Source organism: Cryptosporidium hominis (genome assembly GCF_000006425.1).
Source record: "Cryptosporidium hominis TU502 chromosome 7 CHRO017042, whole genome shotgun sequence".
Taxonomy (NCBI): domain Eukaryota; phylum Apicomplexa; class Conoidasida; order Eucoccidiorida; family Cryptosporidiidae; genus Cryptosporidium; species Cryptosporidium hominis.
Window position 1 is genome coordinate 1388 of NW_667309.1, and position 14151 is coordinate 15538.

At 34.4% G+C, this 14151-nt stretch overlaps 6 protein-coding genes across 6 annotated transcripts; 3 read left to right on the forward strand and 3 right to left on the reverse strand.

Annotated features, from left to right (window-relative positions):
- The first annotated feature begins 297 nt into the window (after window positions 1–297).
- On the forward strand, window positions 298–1488 carry Chro.70133 (hypothetical protein). Its single annotated transcript, XM_661663.1, has 1 exon — window positions 298–1488. One exon carries the CDS (start codon window positions 298–300, stop codon window positions 1486–1488), a length of 1191 nt encoding a protein of 396 aa, XP_666755.1.
- Window positions 1489–1492: 4 nt separating this feature from the next.
- Window positions 1493–3502, reverse strand: Chro.70134 (hypothetical protein). The annotated part of the gene is made up of 1 exon (XM_661664.1): window positions 1493–3502. The coding sequence occupies one exon, from the start codon at window positions 3500–3502 to the stop codon at window positions 1493–1495; it is 2010 nt and encodes a 669-aa protein (XP_666756.1).
- Window positions 3503–3792: 290 nt separating this feature from the next.
- Window positions 3793–5022, reverse strand: Chro.70135 (hypothetical protein). The annotated part of the gene is made up of 1 exon (XM_661665.1): window positions 3793–5022. One exon carries the CDS (start codon window positions 5020–5022, stop codon window positions 3793–3795), a length of 1230 nt encoding a protein of 409 aa, XP_666757.1.
- A 991-nt stretch (window positions 5023–6013) lies between these two features.
- Chro.70136 (hypothetical protein) lies at window positions 6014–7747 on the reverse strand. Its single annotated transcript, XM_661666.1, has 1 exon — window positions 6014–7747. The coding sequence occupies one exon, from the start codon at window positions 7745–7747 to the stop codon at window positions 6014–6016; it is 1734 nt and encodes a 577-aa protein (XP_666758.1).
- A 1014-nt stretch (window positions 7748–8761) lies between these two features.
- On the forward strand, window positions 8762–12739 carry Chro.70137 (hypothetical protein). The annotated part of the gene is made up of 1 exon (XM_661667.1): window positions 8762–12739. One exon carries the CDS (start codon window positions 8762–8764, stop codon window positions 12737–12739), a length of 3978 nt encoding a protein of 1325 aa, XP_666759.1.
- A 685-nt stretch (window positions 12740–13424) lies between these two features.
- Window positions 13425–14151, forward strand: Chro.70138 (hypothetical protein; the record flags this gene model as incomplete). Its single annotated transcript, XM_661668.1, has 1 exon — window positions 13425–14151. A coding segment is annotated over one exon (727 nt), but the record flags the coding sequence as incomplete, so codon positions are not given.

Consider the following 14151-nt stretch of genomic DNA (forward strand, 5'->3'; position numbering starts at 1 on the left):
AAAAAATATAACGAGGGAGAGATTTCTAAGAAGAACCGCTGATTAAAGGTTTTATGAATTATTATTATTATTATCACTACTTACAAATACTTTACTAGAAATAGTAATCATAGTCATTATTAGGAACTAAGATTTGAGATTTTAAGATAAGATATAAATACTGGTTTAGAATTTAGAGTTCCTATAAGTAATATACTAAATAAATAGGTGAATAGTTATCAAAAACAAAGTGTGGGAGAAGATTTTAACATCCATACAATTCTTAATAAGAAAATAAATTCTTTGGAATAATTAAATATGGTATCTAGTAGGTCAGCAAGCCCAAATAGAAGAGGTTCTACTGGCTCTTCTTCTATATCGTCTATAAATACCAGAATTGTCCCCTTTATCTCAAATTATTACTCACTTCTTGGTGATTCACCAAATTCTCTTATAGATTTACATGTTAGTAATCCTGATCCACATTTGAAATGGCAAATTCCAAGCTTTATTATTGGTGGGAATCCAAGACTTCAAGGATCTACAATTATTGATAATGGAATAATTAGCATTAAAAGTTTTGGAAAAGATACATTACATAATTTATTCTCTAGTCTACCTACAATTACATGTAAGATTCCAGTCGAAATTATGGATGTTAATGAAACAACTGAAAATATTGTTACTGTATCTATACATGGATATGTAATCTCAGGAATTGAGAGGTTATTATTTTTCCAAGTTTTACAATTGTTTCATCAAATTGATCTTAACAACAAAGATAATTTTTTAATCTTTAATAATATCTTTTACGTATTCCCAGTACCATTTGATATGAAAAGTATTCGTAGCTTACAGACCTTCTCAAATCAGCATTCTATATCTCATTCATTTTCTTTGGCTCATACCCCAAAAAGTACAGGTTCAGAAGACTATGATAATAATACTAATGAAACAGGACACGAAACTACGGGAAATCATTCCCATAGTATAAGCTATCAACAACAACATCAACATTCCACCCATCAACAAAATCATCATGTTAAAACTTTTCCTACTTATCAAGATAGTAAGAAGACTACTAAAATTAAACCCCAAATCAAAATTCATGGACTATCTGCAAATTCAGGTTTATCTGATAAAGACATCTTATCTGCAGTTTCATTCCAACTCAAAAATAGTAATGAAGGATTTGCCATTGCAATCAATAGAAATAATGATGAAGCAATCATCCAAGTTGACTCAGTTCAATCACAAGAGCTTCTTTCACAAAGAGGAATCTATATACAAGGACTTAAATATAAAGTATCAAATGTTGTCAAGAAATCCAATTCTGGAATTAAAGGTAATAGAAACTCAAATAAAAATAACAATCAAGCTGAAGTTAGTGGTCCCTCCTCATCTTCAGCCCCAAAGAAAATGAACAGTCATAAAAAAGAATCAATTCCAGATAAAGATGGTTGGATAACTGTTACTAGTAAAGGCAAAAGTAAATCAAAAACTTTCTAAACTCTTAAAAATCACTATATCTTGATCTAATTATTTGTGGAGTACTACTATTATCCATTCCCTTACTATTCTGGGAGTTTTTTAATACATTATTACGACTGATTGTACCAGTGTACTTTGGAATTCTTGAAACTTTTGATGAAGAATTCCTTGAAGAAGGAGAATCTGAAACAATATTCAAAGTAGAGGATATACTTGGAATTCTAGAACCCGATAATTCATATACCCCTGAAACTGGTACCTTTCTTAAAACTTTCTTTTCAACCAAATTCTTACCTTTATAAAGCTCTTTAACCTTTGATGTTACCTTATCCAATTCTATATCAGTTCCTTTTGATGGTACTATACTCTTACTTTTTCTTTTTAAATATGGCTTTGGCTTAATTTGATTAATAATTCTATAAGTTACTCCCTGATTCTCTGTATTATATTCATCACTTCCATACTCATTTTGATCAATTATCGAATCCCCAAACTCCTGAATTGGAGTATAATACTCTCCACAATCATTTCCTTCTTTACAAGATCCATGAATTAAACTGTTTGGAGTAAAGTAAATATTGGGATTACTTCCTCCTTCTCTTAATGTATTTGGAGTTATTTTATCTAAAAATGGACTTTGTTCTCTAACTAATTCGCCCGTCTTTCTTCTTATTCCTGGAGTTAAATCAAATCCAATAGCTCTTGCAATAATATTATTTTTGTTATTAATCATATCTTTTGAATCTGACTTATTTTGAATCATTTCCAATATTTTGTCAGTTTTTACACCCAAATAAGTAGAAATTTCTTCCAAAGAATTGGATTTCACCAATCTATAAGGAATATAAATACTATCGAATATTTCATCACTACTAGACTCTAAAATTTTATTTCCATTATCCTGATCACAATCCTTTTCTAACAACCTTTTTCCACCAACTCCTCTTTTTTGTGAGAAATTTTGATCAGCAAGATCATCATTCCTATCCATAATTTTATTAGACTTGTAAAACAATCCATTTTTATGAATCTTTTCGTTATATTTTGTCTCAAATCTCTTAGGAAGTAAACCTTTCCTTTCTATTAGCTTCCTTGAAATATCTTTTTTACTTGTCTCTCTAGCATTAAGAATATCTGAAACCCATTTCTTTCCATGATTTCCCTTTAAAGAATTGTTAACCTCTAAAATATACTTAGTTTTGAAATCATAAACCTGCTCGTACATTGCATCTAACCAACTAGTACTATTATTATTAGTACTAGAACCTTGAAATACTTTTGATTCCTCATCTAATATTAGGTCATACAAGTCTATAATAGATAAGAGAATTTTGTGTATGTTGTAACCCAAATAGATCTTACCAAAACTACAAAATCCATCACTATTACTTGTCTTCAATAATGTTATTCCTTGTAAACTTCCTCTTAATATTGACCTTGTTTTATATCCCTTCCAAACTGAATGTAATTTGTTACATATTTGACTCCTTTCTTGTCTAAGATAAGAGATACATAGGGAAAATGGAATATTTGGAAGTATGGATTGATCTTTGTTGTTTTTTTGAATAATATCTTCATCAAATTTCTCTTGTAATATCAAAGTATCATTATCATGTTGATCCTTTTTAATTGGCATTAAATCAATCATATACTCTTTTATCTGAAAGTCATCTTCCCCAGAATTCTTTTCCATTCCTATTAGCTTATCATTGGGATTAATCAAAGAAGTATATATTGACTTTGGAATTGATTGAACAGAATTGGATAGCATAATCAACTTTCTCTCTTTTGAATGATGAATCAAAATATTATCAGGCTTTTGAACTAAATGAGTACCAAAAGAAGACCTCTCAGCCCTATGATAATCGATAGACCCAAAAGAATCAACACTCCATCTACCTTTATTATCTATTCCTTCATTATTATTTCTAGTCGTCACTACTGACCTCAAAGTGTCAATACTCGAAAGAGAATCTTTACCTCTTTTAATTGGAGTATCAAAACTAAAAGCTGAATATCTTTTGTTGTCCATATTTACTCCAAACTCTCTTCTATCTTCACCCTTTTACAATATCAAGATTGTAAACCAATCAATTATTAATTCTAAAAATAAAATAATAGAAAAAAAAAATCAATAGTTTCAAAGAAGTAAATACTCGAGGAACAAATTTCCATATATAAACTTATGATTTTAAATTGGTAAACTTTTATAGACACTATTTATTCATCTCCTGCTACATAAACAAATTTCTATTTTATTTGTATATTTTTTTTCTATTTTCGCCCTTCCACAATTTTTACTTATTGCATGCAAACCACATGCTAGCCCGCCAGCGCCAATGGTTGTGGTGATAAACTTCTACTAAAAGACCTATATCTGGATACTGTAGAAGGTGAGCGAGATCTTCTTGGCTTTCTATATCTATGTTTTTTCTTTCTTTCAAGACTGTCTAGTTCAGCAAGATTTCTTACTGAGCTAGAATAAGCTTCTCTTTTTACCTTTTTTTTTGAACTTTTTTGTTTATAATTGTTAAAATATGAATTTTGGAACTCAGAGTAAGAATTTGATCTGGACCTGGAATGTGAATTAGATTTGGATTGGGAGCCAGATGGGGAATTGGAATAGGAACAAGAATTAGAGTAGGAGTGTGGACTGGAATTAGAATGTGAACGGGAACAGGAATGGGAATGGGAATGAGAGCGTGACTTTGGAGAGGATTCAAAATAAGATTTTGAATTCATTTGAGATTTGAGACCTAATTTATGTCTTATTTGAGCCTTATTAACGTCCTCAAATTCATCAATGTTATCTTGGTTGTTTTTGTTATAATTCCCAAAATCTTTCCTCAAGTTTTCAAAGTTCCTTTGACCTAAACCATCCTTATTATTAACTTCCTGTGTAAATATATCACCTTTTTTTGAGGAAACTCCTTCTCTTCTCTCATTTCTCTCTCTCTCCTGTTCATTTTCCCAGTCTTCATTAGTCATCTTGTTTCTAAATGTGATTCCATTCCTGCTTCTCTTGTTATTATATCTTTGTTTATATCTCCCTCTTGTTGGTTTATCTAGTCCCAAAGCACTTCTGAATACTTTAAGTTCTTCTTCTTTGAGTCTAGATAATTGGTTAGAATCCAACTTATCGACATTGTCACCAAATTGAGAACTAACAAATCCTATTTCTTTGCGGGAATCAAAGCTACCATGGTTATCCTTATAATTTCTAATAGAATTAGAATTATTTTTCAGTAATAAAGCTAATTCTTTACGTTTTCTATCTACAGCTTCTTCCAAGTCAGCCCCTTTAAGACCTTTTGACTCTTGTTCTTCAGTAAACTGTAAAATTTCCAATTCCATCTTTCTCAATTTCTCATGTTCTATAAGTTCTGGATCATGTCTCGTTGTTCGAGGAATTCTTGGTCCTGATTTTGAATTTATACCATCTTTACTGTTTTTTCTTTCCCATTGTTTAGGAATATAAGCTGATAGATTCTTCTGTACATGACCACTAGTTCCTGAACCTCTTGCAGTTCTAAGCCCCACTCCATTATACATCCTCCCAAATAATTGTTCTGCCTTATTCTACCTCACCTTTATCTTACTTAATTACTATTAAGTCTTCTTATATAGTATCGTTTCAAACCTTTCTTTCTAATTTCAGTAATAATGCCGCCCCCCTCCTTTCTCTTTTCTGTTATTTGCGCTCAAAGAACCTTTTGATTATTATTAAATACTTCTTTACCTTATGTTTCTTTGCATTATTTCCCTTTAACTCTCTTTACTATTCTTTTTTTTTTAAAAAAAAAAAAAAAAAAAAAAAAAGCTTGTAATAACATCCAACAATACTTAGTAATTATTCTGCATAAAATTAGTGGCGCTTATTTAGGAAAAATATTCGAAATCTTAAAATAATTAAAAACTATTAAAGGAAAAAATAAGATGTAAACAAAATAATTCCAAAAGACTTGAAGAAATTTTACGCAAAATATATTACTCGTTTCTTACAATTTACCTTATTAAATATGTCAAAATCATCTTTTTTTATCCAAAATCTTCTTTTTCTTAATATATAGATATTAAATATTTGTCTCAAGCCTAATAATAATACTCTTGCGCGCCAAAAATTTGCATGCATGTCCAAATTTGTCATTAAGTTCTAAAATAAATAAAAAATTGGAAAAAATGATGTAAAATGAATTTGAAATAAAAAAACGAAAAGGAGGAAAAGAAAATAATTCCTTAAAATATATAAAATAAACTAAAAAAGCAATCAATAAAATAGTGGAAGAGCTTTGATATTCTCACAAGTACCGATCGTTAACCAATAACCATTCAAAAATGTCTAGATTTCAATTAAAATTAAAAAAAAAAAAAAATACCACTCTAAATAATGAACAAATCCAATAGTTAAACATTACAAACCTTGCTGATAAAAATTCAATCATGAAAGTCTTGTACTGAAATTTTAGTATAAGAAATAATACAAACAGGCTGTTTTGAAGCCAAGTTTCGCTTCAATTGCGGATAAATAATTTGCTTGAAATGCTTAAATTGACAAAAAATGTACTTTTGCAGACTTCATATCCTCGGAAGGGATCAGAATGGCAGGGACTTCTCCAGTTGAAAGAGAGGAAATTTCTGCAGAATCTAGAAATTTGATTTTAACCAAAATTGGGGAATGAGTAACTTCTGAGCTATTAGTAAAATGACCAACTTTTGAAAGAAATCCTTCAGATGGAACCACATCTGCGACATTCTTAAAATAGTCTAAACAGTTTATCTCATCCCTCTTTTTTTCTGAAACAATACTTGATGGTGGGCAATTATGTCCCGTGGCCGAACCACTATGATTATCAGTATTACAGTTAAATAAGCTATTGAGCATATGCCCAGGAGAATGTTTTAAAACCTGATGGTTTTGAAGCTTGCTATTTAATACTCCTCCAAGAAAATCATCGCCAAAACTCAAATCTGAGATGTTAGAAACCAAAGAATTTGAGCTATCCTCCATTCGTTTCAAAGAACAAAATGAAGATAAGTCTGTTTCATTTGATCTTAAGTCCAGAAGCTGCTTTTCAGAGTCGTCATCTCGGAACCTATTTTTAATAATACTGGCAGAAGATAATCCAGGATCCTTATCAAGACCAACAAGGCCAAAAATGTTGTCTTGAGACGTATTCAATTGATCACTCTTAGAGTTAGAGTCCCAACTTCTTAAGTTATTAAGAGATGAAGAACCCCTAATACACGGAATATTTGTAATATCGCTATTTTGATTATCATGGAAAGAATTAAACTGGGGTGGAAGAGGTTGGGGATGTGAATGGTTTTGTAAGTTAGAATGAGATTGAGAATTTGAAAAGCATTCACCTTTTCTAAAAATATCATCACAGCTGTAATTCCGCTTCATTCTGTGATCTCCCTCACCTTCTTGGTCAATATATCTTAAAATTGGCGGTAAAGTTTTTGCTTGTATTGATTGAGTATTAAATCCCAATCCTGTTCTAGAATTTGAATGAAGATTTGAATGTGAGTGTGATTGTCTCATTTTCCCTAGTGAAGAGACTGGTTGTCCTGAGCTTGAGTATACTAAAGGAGGGGGAGGAGGGACTTGAAATAGAAATCGGCTATTTTCATTAAATTTGTTGCTCCTTATTGGCAGAATTAGATCATCTTCTCGTATTGAAGGCGGAAGTTGATCATCTTTTCGTCTAAGTAAATGTTTGTTTGTCTTTTTTCTAAGCTCTGCCTCTCCATGTGCATGTCTACACAAAACTCCAGCATCGCATTTAACACCCATCTTCCAGTATCTACATACTGAAGTCTTATAAAAGTCATTAGTAACTCTAAGTTCAGTAGTACCGTGAGCAAAAGGACAATTCTCTCCAATACTGCAAGCAGAACTTAACCAAAATGGGCATAATTTAGTCTTTTTTAAGTTTACAGGAGTCCTTAAATCTTCACTTCCATGGGCAAACCTACAATTATCTCCATTCTTACAAGCTCCTTTTGAAAACATCAAACAAAGCTTTGTCTTCCAGTATTGATTATGAGACTCCTCGCTTCCTTCCGTATCAACGTCAGCTGTTACAGAGTCATCCTGGCCATCAAACCTACTTCCCAACGTATTGTTTCCATCGACCCCACCAGAAACTAAGCTTTCTATTATTCTCTCTCCATTATTCCTTGTTAAGTTTCCATTCAAGCCACCCAATGATATCATTGATGGGATTGGCTCAGTGGAAACGCCATATAAATTTGTGTTAAAAGCGTTATCCATCTTTGCTTCGGAATTGTTTATTGTAGAGTCAGGGAATCATCAAAAACTTTATTACAAAAAAAAAAATTTACTCAAATTTCACGTTTCAAAGCTCAATTCCTTCCCCAAGACCTTATACTATTATTTCTCTCAGTCTCACGTTTTCTTTATTTTAGTACTTCAGTTATCAAGTTACTCCTCATTAAAATCACTCAGAAACTTTGATTTACTGTATTTCCTGAGAGAAGATTAAAGTTTTTATTTTTAAAAAAAAAATATTTATTAATCAATTCTTTGAGGCTATTGTCAAATTACCTCAAAATGTTTGGCGCCTTTCTGAAATCCTTTTTTTTTAATATCTCAGAATTCTTTTATCGGCAAATATAAAGAAAAAAAAAATTTTACTTTAGGCAAATAATTTTTGATGTGCGCGCCATTCGCCCCTCACTTTTGAGCGTGGTAATTTTTTTTTGGCTCCAAATTGAATTTTGCCCAAATGCCGGTACTAATGAAAAAAAAACATTTAAAAAAATTTTGATAAATTTGCCCGGGAAAAATTAGCTCAAGAATTTCTACGTAATAGGAAATTAACTGTGGTAAAGATAGATCCTCCCAAAACAAACCCAGTATAAAAGTTCTAAATTCATTTAGGTGGGGTCGCTTTTGTCTATATTTGAGCTTCATCTCTGTAGGGGAAGTTAAAGCTACCCCTAAAGATTGAAGCTAAAGATTATTATTACCAAGACTGAGATTTTGCCAAAATACTGTGGAATATTTAAATTAATTGTTCACTTTCAAGTTTCAAGAACAAAGGAATTCATCATTATAAGATTAACATTTTTGTTTATTCTTCTCTCGGGTTTATATTCGTTCTTTCAGTGCTAAGCAAACTTTATGCCAAGACCAAAATCTTCCAGTACCAAGTGCTAAAGTCTCAGATTTGTGAACTTTGCAAGCCTATTTGGGTTTTTCCCTGCTTAATACCTGTAAAACTTCCAGGCCCTGGAAAAACTTTGATTAGAGTTACTATCTGAAATGAATGAAATCTTGGAGAATAAAACTACAAATGGCAACCCAGTTCCTAACTCTGATGAGGAGAGATCTTTGGGAATAGATCAAGAGTCTTATTCAGAAATTTCTTCCCCACAAAAACCTAAAATAGAGGGAAAAGAAGAAACAGGATATGACCAAGACCTAGACAAGGAACAAGATCAGAACCTGGAACAAGATCAGGAACAGGAACAGGAACAGGAACAGGAACAGGAACAAGATCAAGATCGTGAACAAGAACAAGATCAGGAAGGAGCAGCTAGCGAAAGAAGCGAGGGAAAAACCTACAGTCAAAAGACAGATGGGGATGCCTCTTCTGTTATAACACAAACTAGTCAAAATGCGGTATCGGAAATTCGTATACCGAGAGGGAGAGGAAGACCTCCAAGAAATGCGAATAGAGCAGATATTGGTCCATCTGGACTAGTTAGTATAACTTCAATCTGGGCAGACGATGATAAACCTAAAGGGAAGAGAGGTCGCCCAAGACTCCGTCCTTTGGAGCCAGAAGAGAAAGTTGAGCCAGAAGCAGCTCCTAATAAGCCTCTAAAAGTGAAACGTCCAAAGGGGCCAAAGGATATTATGTATGAAATCATCCATAGACTATACAAAAGAGACAAACAACAGATCTTTGCGGAGCCTGTTAATGCTGAGTTTGTTCCAGATTACTACCAAGTGATCAAAAACCCTATGGACTTCTCTACTATGAGGAAGAAAGTATCCCAAGATGAGTACAAGGATTTTGATTCATTTGTTGATGATATTAAGCTGATCATTACTAATTGCTATACATATAATAAAATAGGCACTATGGTATATAGAATGGGCTTGATTCTGGAAGAAACTTGGGATAAGAGTCTAGAAGGGAGTAGGGCTAGATATGAACAATCCATAAAGAACGTTGAGGAATACGAAGAGAAGAAGAAAGCTGGTGAGATTATTAGTGACTCTGAGCCTGAGTCCCAACCAATCTGGAATAACACTCCTACATCTCCTCCAACTATGGAATCCCCAAATCCATCTAATCAAAGGTCAATGGTAACAAGAAGAATGGAAGCTAGGCTTTCAAACTCACATTCACCCTGGATATCTAAAGGAAGTGGAGGACCTGGTGCTATAGGTGGTTCTTCTGGAGCTGGAACAGGGATTTCTGGGGAAAGAGATTCAAGCACAGGACCAGATTTTATGAGCAGAAGAGCCTTAGGAGGGCACCCATTTGGAGGCGCCATGGCTTATAGGGGAGGAGAGTTTGGAAGGCATCCGCCATACCCAGGAGGAGTCCCTGGCCAAGTTCACCAAAATACTAAACCAAAAGGTCCCACTCTCGCGGACATTTGTAAAGGAGGTGTGACATCAATCAAGGAAAATCTCGAGAAGCTCAAGATTGATAGATTTGAACCATTCAGTTCTCTAATTAAACAACTAGCAACTCAGCCATGCATCAGAACTCCTACTGTAGATGACTGGTATGTCTTTGATAAACAACTTTCTGAGATCCAATACCGTAATTCTGTTAAGAGATTTATAGGGGATGATAGTATTCAAGCTCTGAAGAAAATTATGGATATAGAAACTGCACTCTTGGAAATTGATCCTCATCCAGCTATTTCCAAGCTCCCTTTAAGTGACACTAGACTTCTTGGAATAGATACTGATGACTTTGCCCCATTCAACCAGAACCTATCAGTAGACGGAAGCTTTCTTTTAGGAGTTGGTGATAACCACATTAAAGTTGCACTAACACTTCAAGATGAGGTTCCTTCCCTTGACCTTACTCCCCTAAAAGAGCTCGTAACCAAGTACACTCAACATCCTCTCTCCACACAATCAAATGGCGCGAGCGCCAATATCGCACAGGGTTCCTTCCCTAACTCTTCTGGAGTCTCAGTGAATGGCCTTTCTGCAGGTGCTGGTGCTGGATTAGGGGGTGGAGTTGGATCAGGAACTACCCACATTGGTTTTTCTAAACCCTCTCTTGGAGGAGGAACCAATCAGGGAGGCCTTCACGCGTCACTCCCTCACTTACAAACCAGCGAGACTAAGCCTGAACTTCCTCCTTCCCAAAGGCCAGCTATGGCGGGTACTGAAATCAAAGGCCAAGATCTTAAGTCTATGCATTACAATGGATTTGGTGTTCATCGAGGAGAAGTATTGCCAGGCACTACAGAAACCTCTGGTGTGAGTAACGTCCCTCTTTCCCAAGTAGGTCAGACCCACGCTCATGGGAGAATTGCTTACAAGCATGGATATCCCCCATCCTTAGGATCTGGCCCTGGATCAGGGACAGGAACTATGCCCATATCTATGCCTGTTAGTGGAACTCCCGGAAAGCCGAGTGTCCCTGGAACTTCTGGAGTAGGAAACTCAAGCAACTTTTATGAAGTTTGTCCTCCAGCTAAGGTCCAAAAGTTTGAGCAATCTCATTATCCTACTCATAGTGGTGCATCCCATGCGTTCCCTTCTTCTCACTCAGTTATACCGCCACATTCAGTGCATACAGTGCATCCGACTCAGCCTTCGGCTATCCCTAAGCAAGGAGTCCAAGCAGCAGCTCCTCCCAGTGGTGGTAATAAACCTGGTGTCCCTTTGAACTATAATCAGGTTCATGGGCGGGGTATACAGCATGGAGGTCAAATGCATGCGCAAGGCCATGGTCCGGGAGCTGGACTTGGGCATTTAAATGGGCATCGTATACAGAGTACCAATTTAGTAGCAAATCCCACAAACTCTAACAATGTTTCTCCTGTTAGTGTTGGAAATAACACAAATCAGAATATGAGAGCCTCCGCCTCGAGTCCTACCGCTACCACCTCTACTAGCAATACTCACTTGAATGTTAATTTGAATATGGCTTCTAATGCTGCTGCAACTACTACTAATGCTTCTGTTTCTGCTAACTCTATCTCAACAGCTCAAACAGCTCCCATCAACTCTACTGCAAATATAGCATCCGCCAATACTGCTAATAATACAGCCAATACTCCTTTGGGTAATTTTGTTCCAAGCTCCGTTGTTCCAGGTTCAGCTGTAACAACTGCCTCTATTAGTGGAGGTAGTCAAATGAATCATATTGGCAATGTACCGACTTCAGCTGCATCTGCTCCTACAAATTCTTCTTCCATCTCACCAACTGCCAATGTTTCAAATATTCAATACTTGAACAATAATGATGTTCGTAGAATCTCTGATAAGTTAAACTACTCTCAAAATATGATGGGAAGCCAAGTCCATCACCAGGGACATCTTGTAAACAGAACTCATGTTAGTAACCCTGGTAGTCATTACCTTCAAATGAACGCAAGTTCAGGAAACCATATTGGTGCTGGAGCTGGAGGAGCTGCGATGGTAACAAATACTAATCAACGTATAGATCATGCAATGAGTGGTAATATTGGGCAGCAAAAGGTCATAACTAGTGGTTACATCCAAAATAATGAGTACATGCCACGGGGAGCAGACCCAAATGTAGGTGGTGGTACTAATAGTAGTACCAGCAATAACAATAATAATAGTGGCAATAATGGCAATATGTATGGGTTGTACCAGTATAATGCTAAGAAACCAGAAATACCCATTGATATTAGGGAGGAGCGGGCACGTCTGGACCAGAATATGTATATGGTAGAAGGTATGGGAGTAAATGGAATGAATATGAGGTCTCGTCAACAAATGCTACAAATGCAATCGCATCAGAACTCAGTTAAGCCACCCCACTACCACCATCAGTATCCCCCTCAATCGCAGATCCCTATTCACAAGTCCCATGTAAATAATGGAAACGTTTCCAATGCGAACGGAAGTAATAACTTTTATCAAAAATATAACAATAACACTACAAACAGCAATAGTAATATTCAATATCATAACAGAAATATCTCTCCAATGGGACAAGCATCTTCCAATATCCCTAATATTGCCAATCCCATAAACAATTTGACTAGTGGAAGTTCACAATATCCGTAAGATGGGATTAATCACCTTGGACAAAAAAAATAAAATTGCTCTAATTAGTTTATAGTTTTAATTTAAGGTTATTATAATTTGTATTGCATGCATGTGTATAATTTCTCATGTTTTTTTTTTTTTTTGCTATTAGCATTACGTGTTAGACTAATTGCATGTAAAAACCGGTATTAATGATGTTAGCGCCCACAATGCCATGCATGCCGCCTGTTTGTGTGGTTAGAAAAAAAAAAAATCAGTAAAGGATTATTTGCAAGATAATGGAAGGAAAAGTTACAAAAAGAGAAGATTGGATATAGTTAAGAAAATTTGAGGCAAAAAAACTAATAGAGGGATATTGTGGAGACTTTAAATAATTAGAACTTGAGTTTGTTAAATATATTTATTTAAAGGCTTTAAGTGGATTGAATAACATTCTCAGACTGGCAAGGGGCTGAGAAGAAGAAATTAATTTAGCAACCAATTTTATCAGGAAGATTGGGTTTATTTGTAATATTAGAAATAGTAGAGTGAGTAGTAGAAGTATTGGTGGTTTTTGAGTAACAATTGGATAAAGTAAACGTAAAGAGTGCCAAGCAGTTGAAGATATTAGGTTGAATTAGCAAAGAAGACAAGTTTGAAAGAGAAGGAAAGAATTATCATGTAATGATATCTGGAAATTTCAAGTTGAATTAAATAAATAAATATGACCAGAGCACCCTTTCAGTCAACTTCTCCAAGAAACTTAGAATTTCTTCCAAATATCAATAGACTATCAAATGAGCCAATAGATATAGCGAATGTTTCAAAGCAAAAGCTCCAAAAGCAATTGAGTGACTTGAGGAGAAAATCAGTGAATGTAGAGAATATTCCATCAAGAAGTCAACAGGAAGATCCTCTGAGTTTTAATGAGTTAAATAATGGATATTCAGGAGTTTTGATAAATACAAGTGGGAGCTTAGGAGTAAATTCTCATGGATTTGGACAAAAATATGGAAGTGCAATCTCAAATTTACAAGCAGAGCTGGTATCTCTGAAGAAAGAATATTCACAATTGGAGAAGCAATATAAACAAGAGTTGTTAAGAAGGTCAGACTTAGAGGAACTAAAAAGAACAATCAAAGATCAGAAACTACATATTAGAGAATTGCAGAATGAATTATCAGATGAAAAAAGAAGAAGCAAAACTCGTGAGATGAGTATTAAAAATAAGAATAATTCAGAATCTGTAACAAATGAGCAATGGAAGGATATGTTAGCAAGATCGGAACAAGAAAAGAGACAGAAACAGACACAACTAACTGAAAAGGAGGCAGAATGTTCTAAGCTTATAAAGCAGATTAAAAGTTTGAATAATCAGTTGGAAGAGCTAAGAGAATTAGAATCTATTTCAAAAAATAAGATTTCTAAATTTGAGTCAGAAATGAGTAACA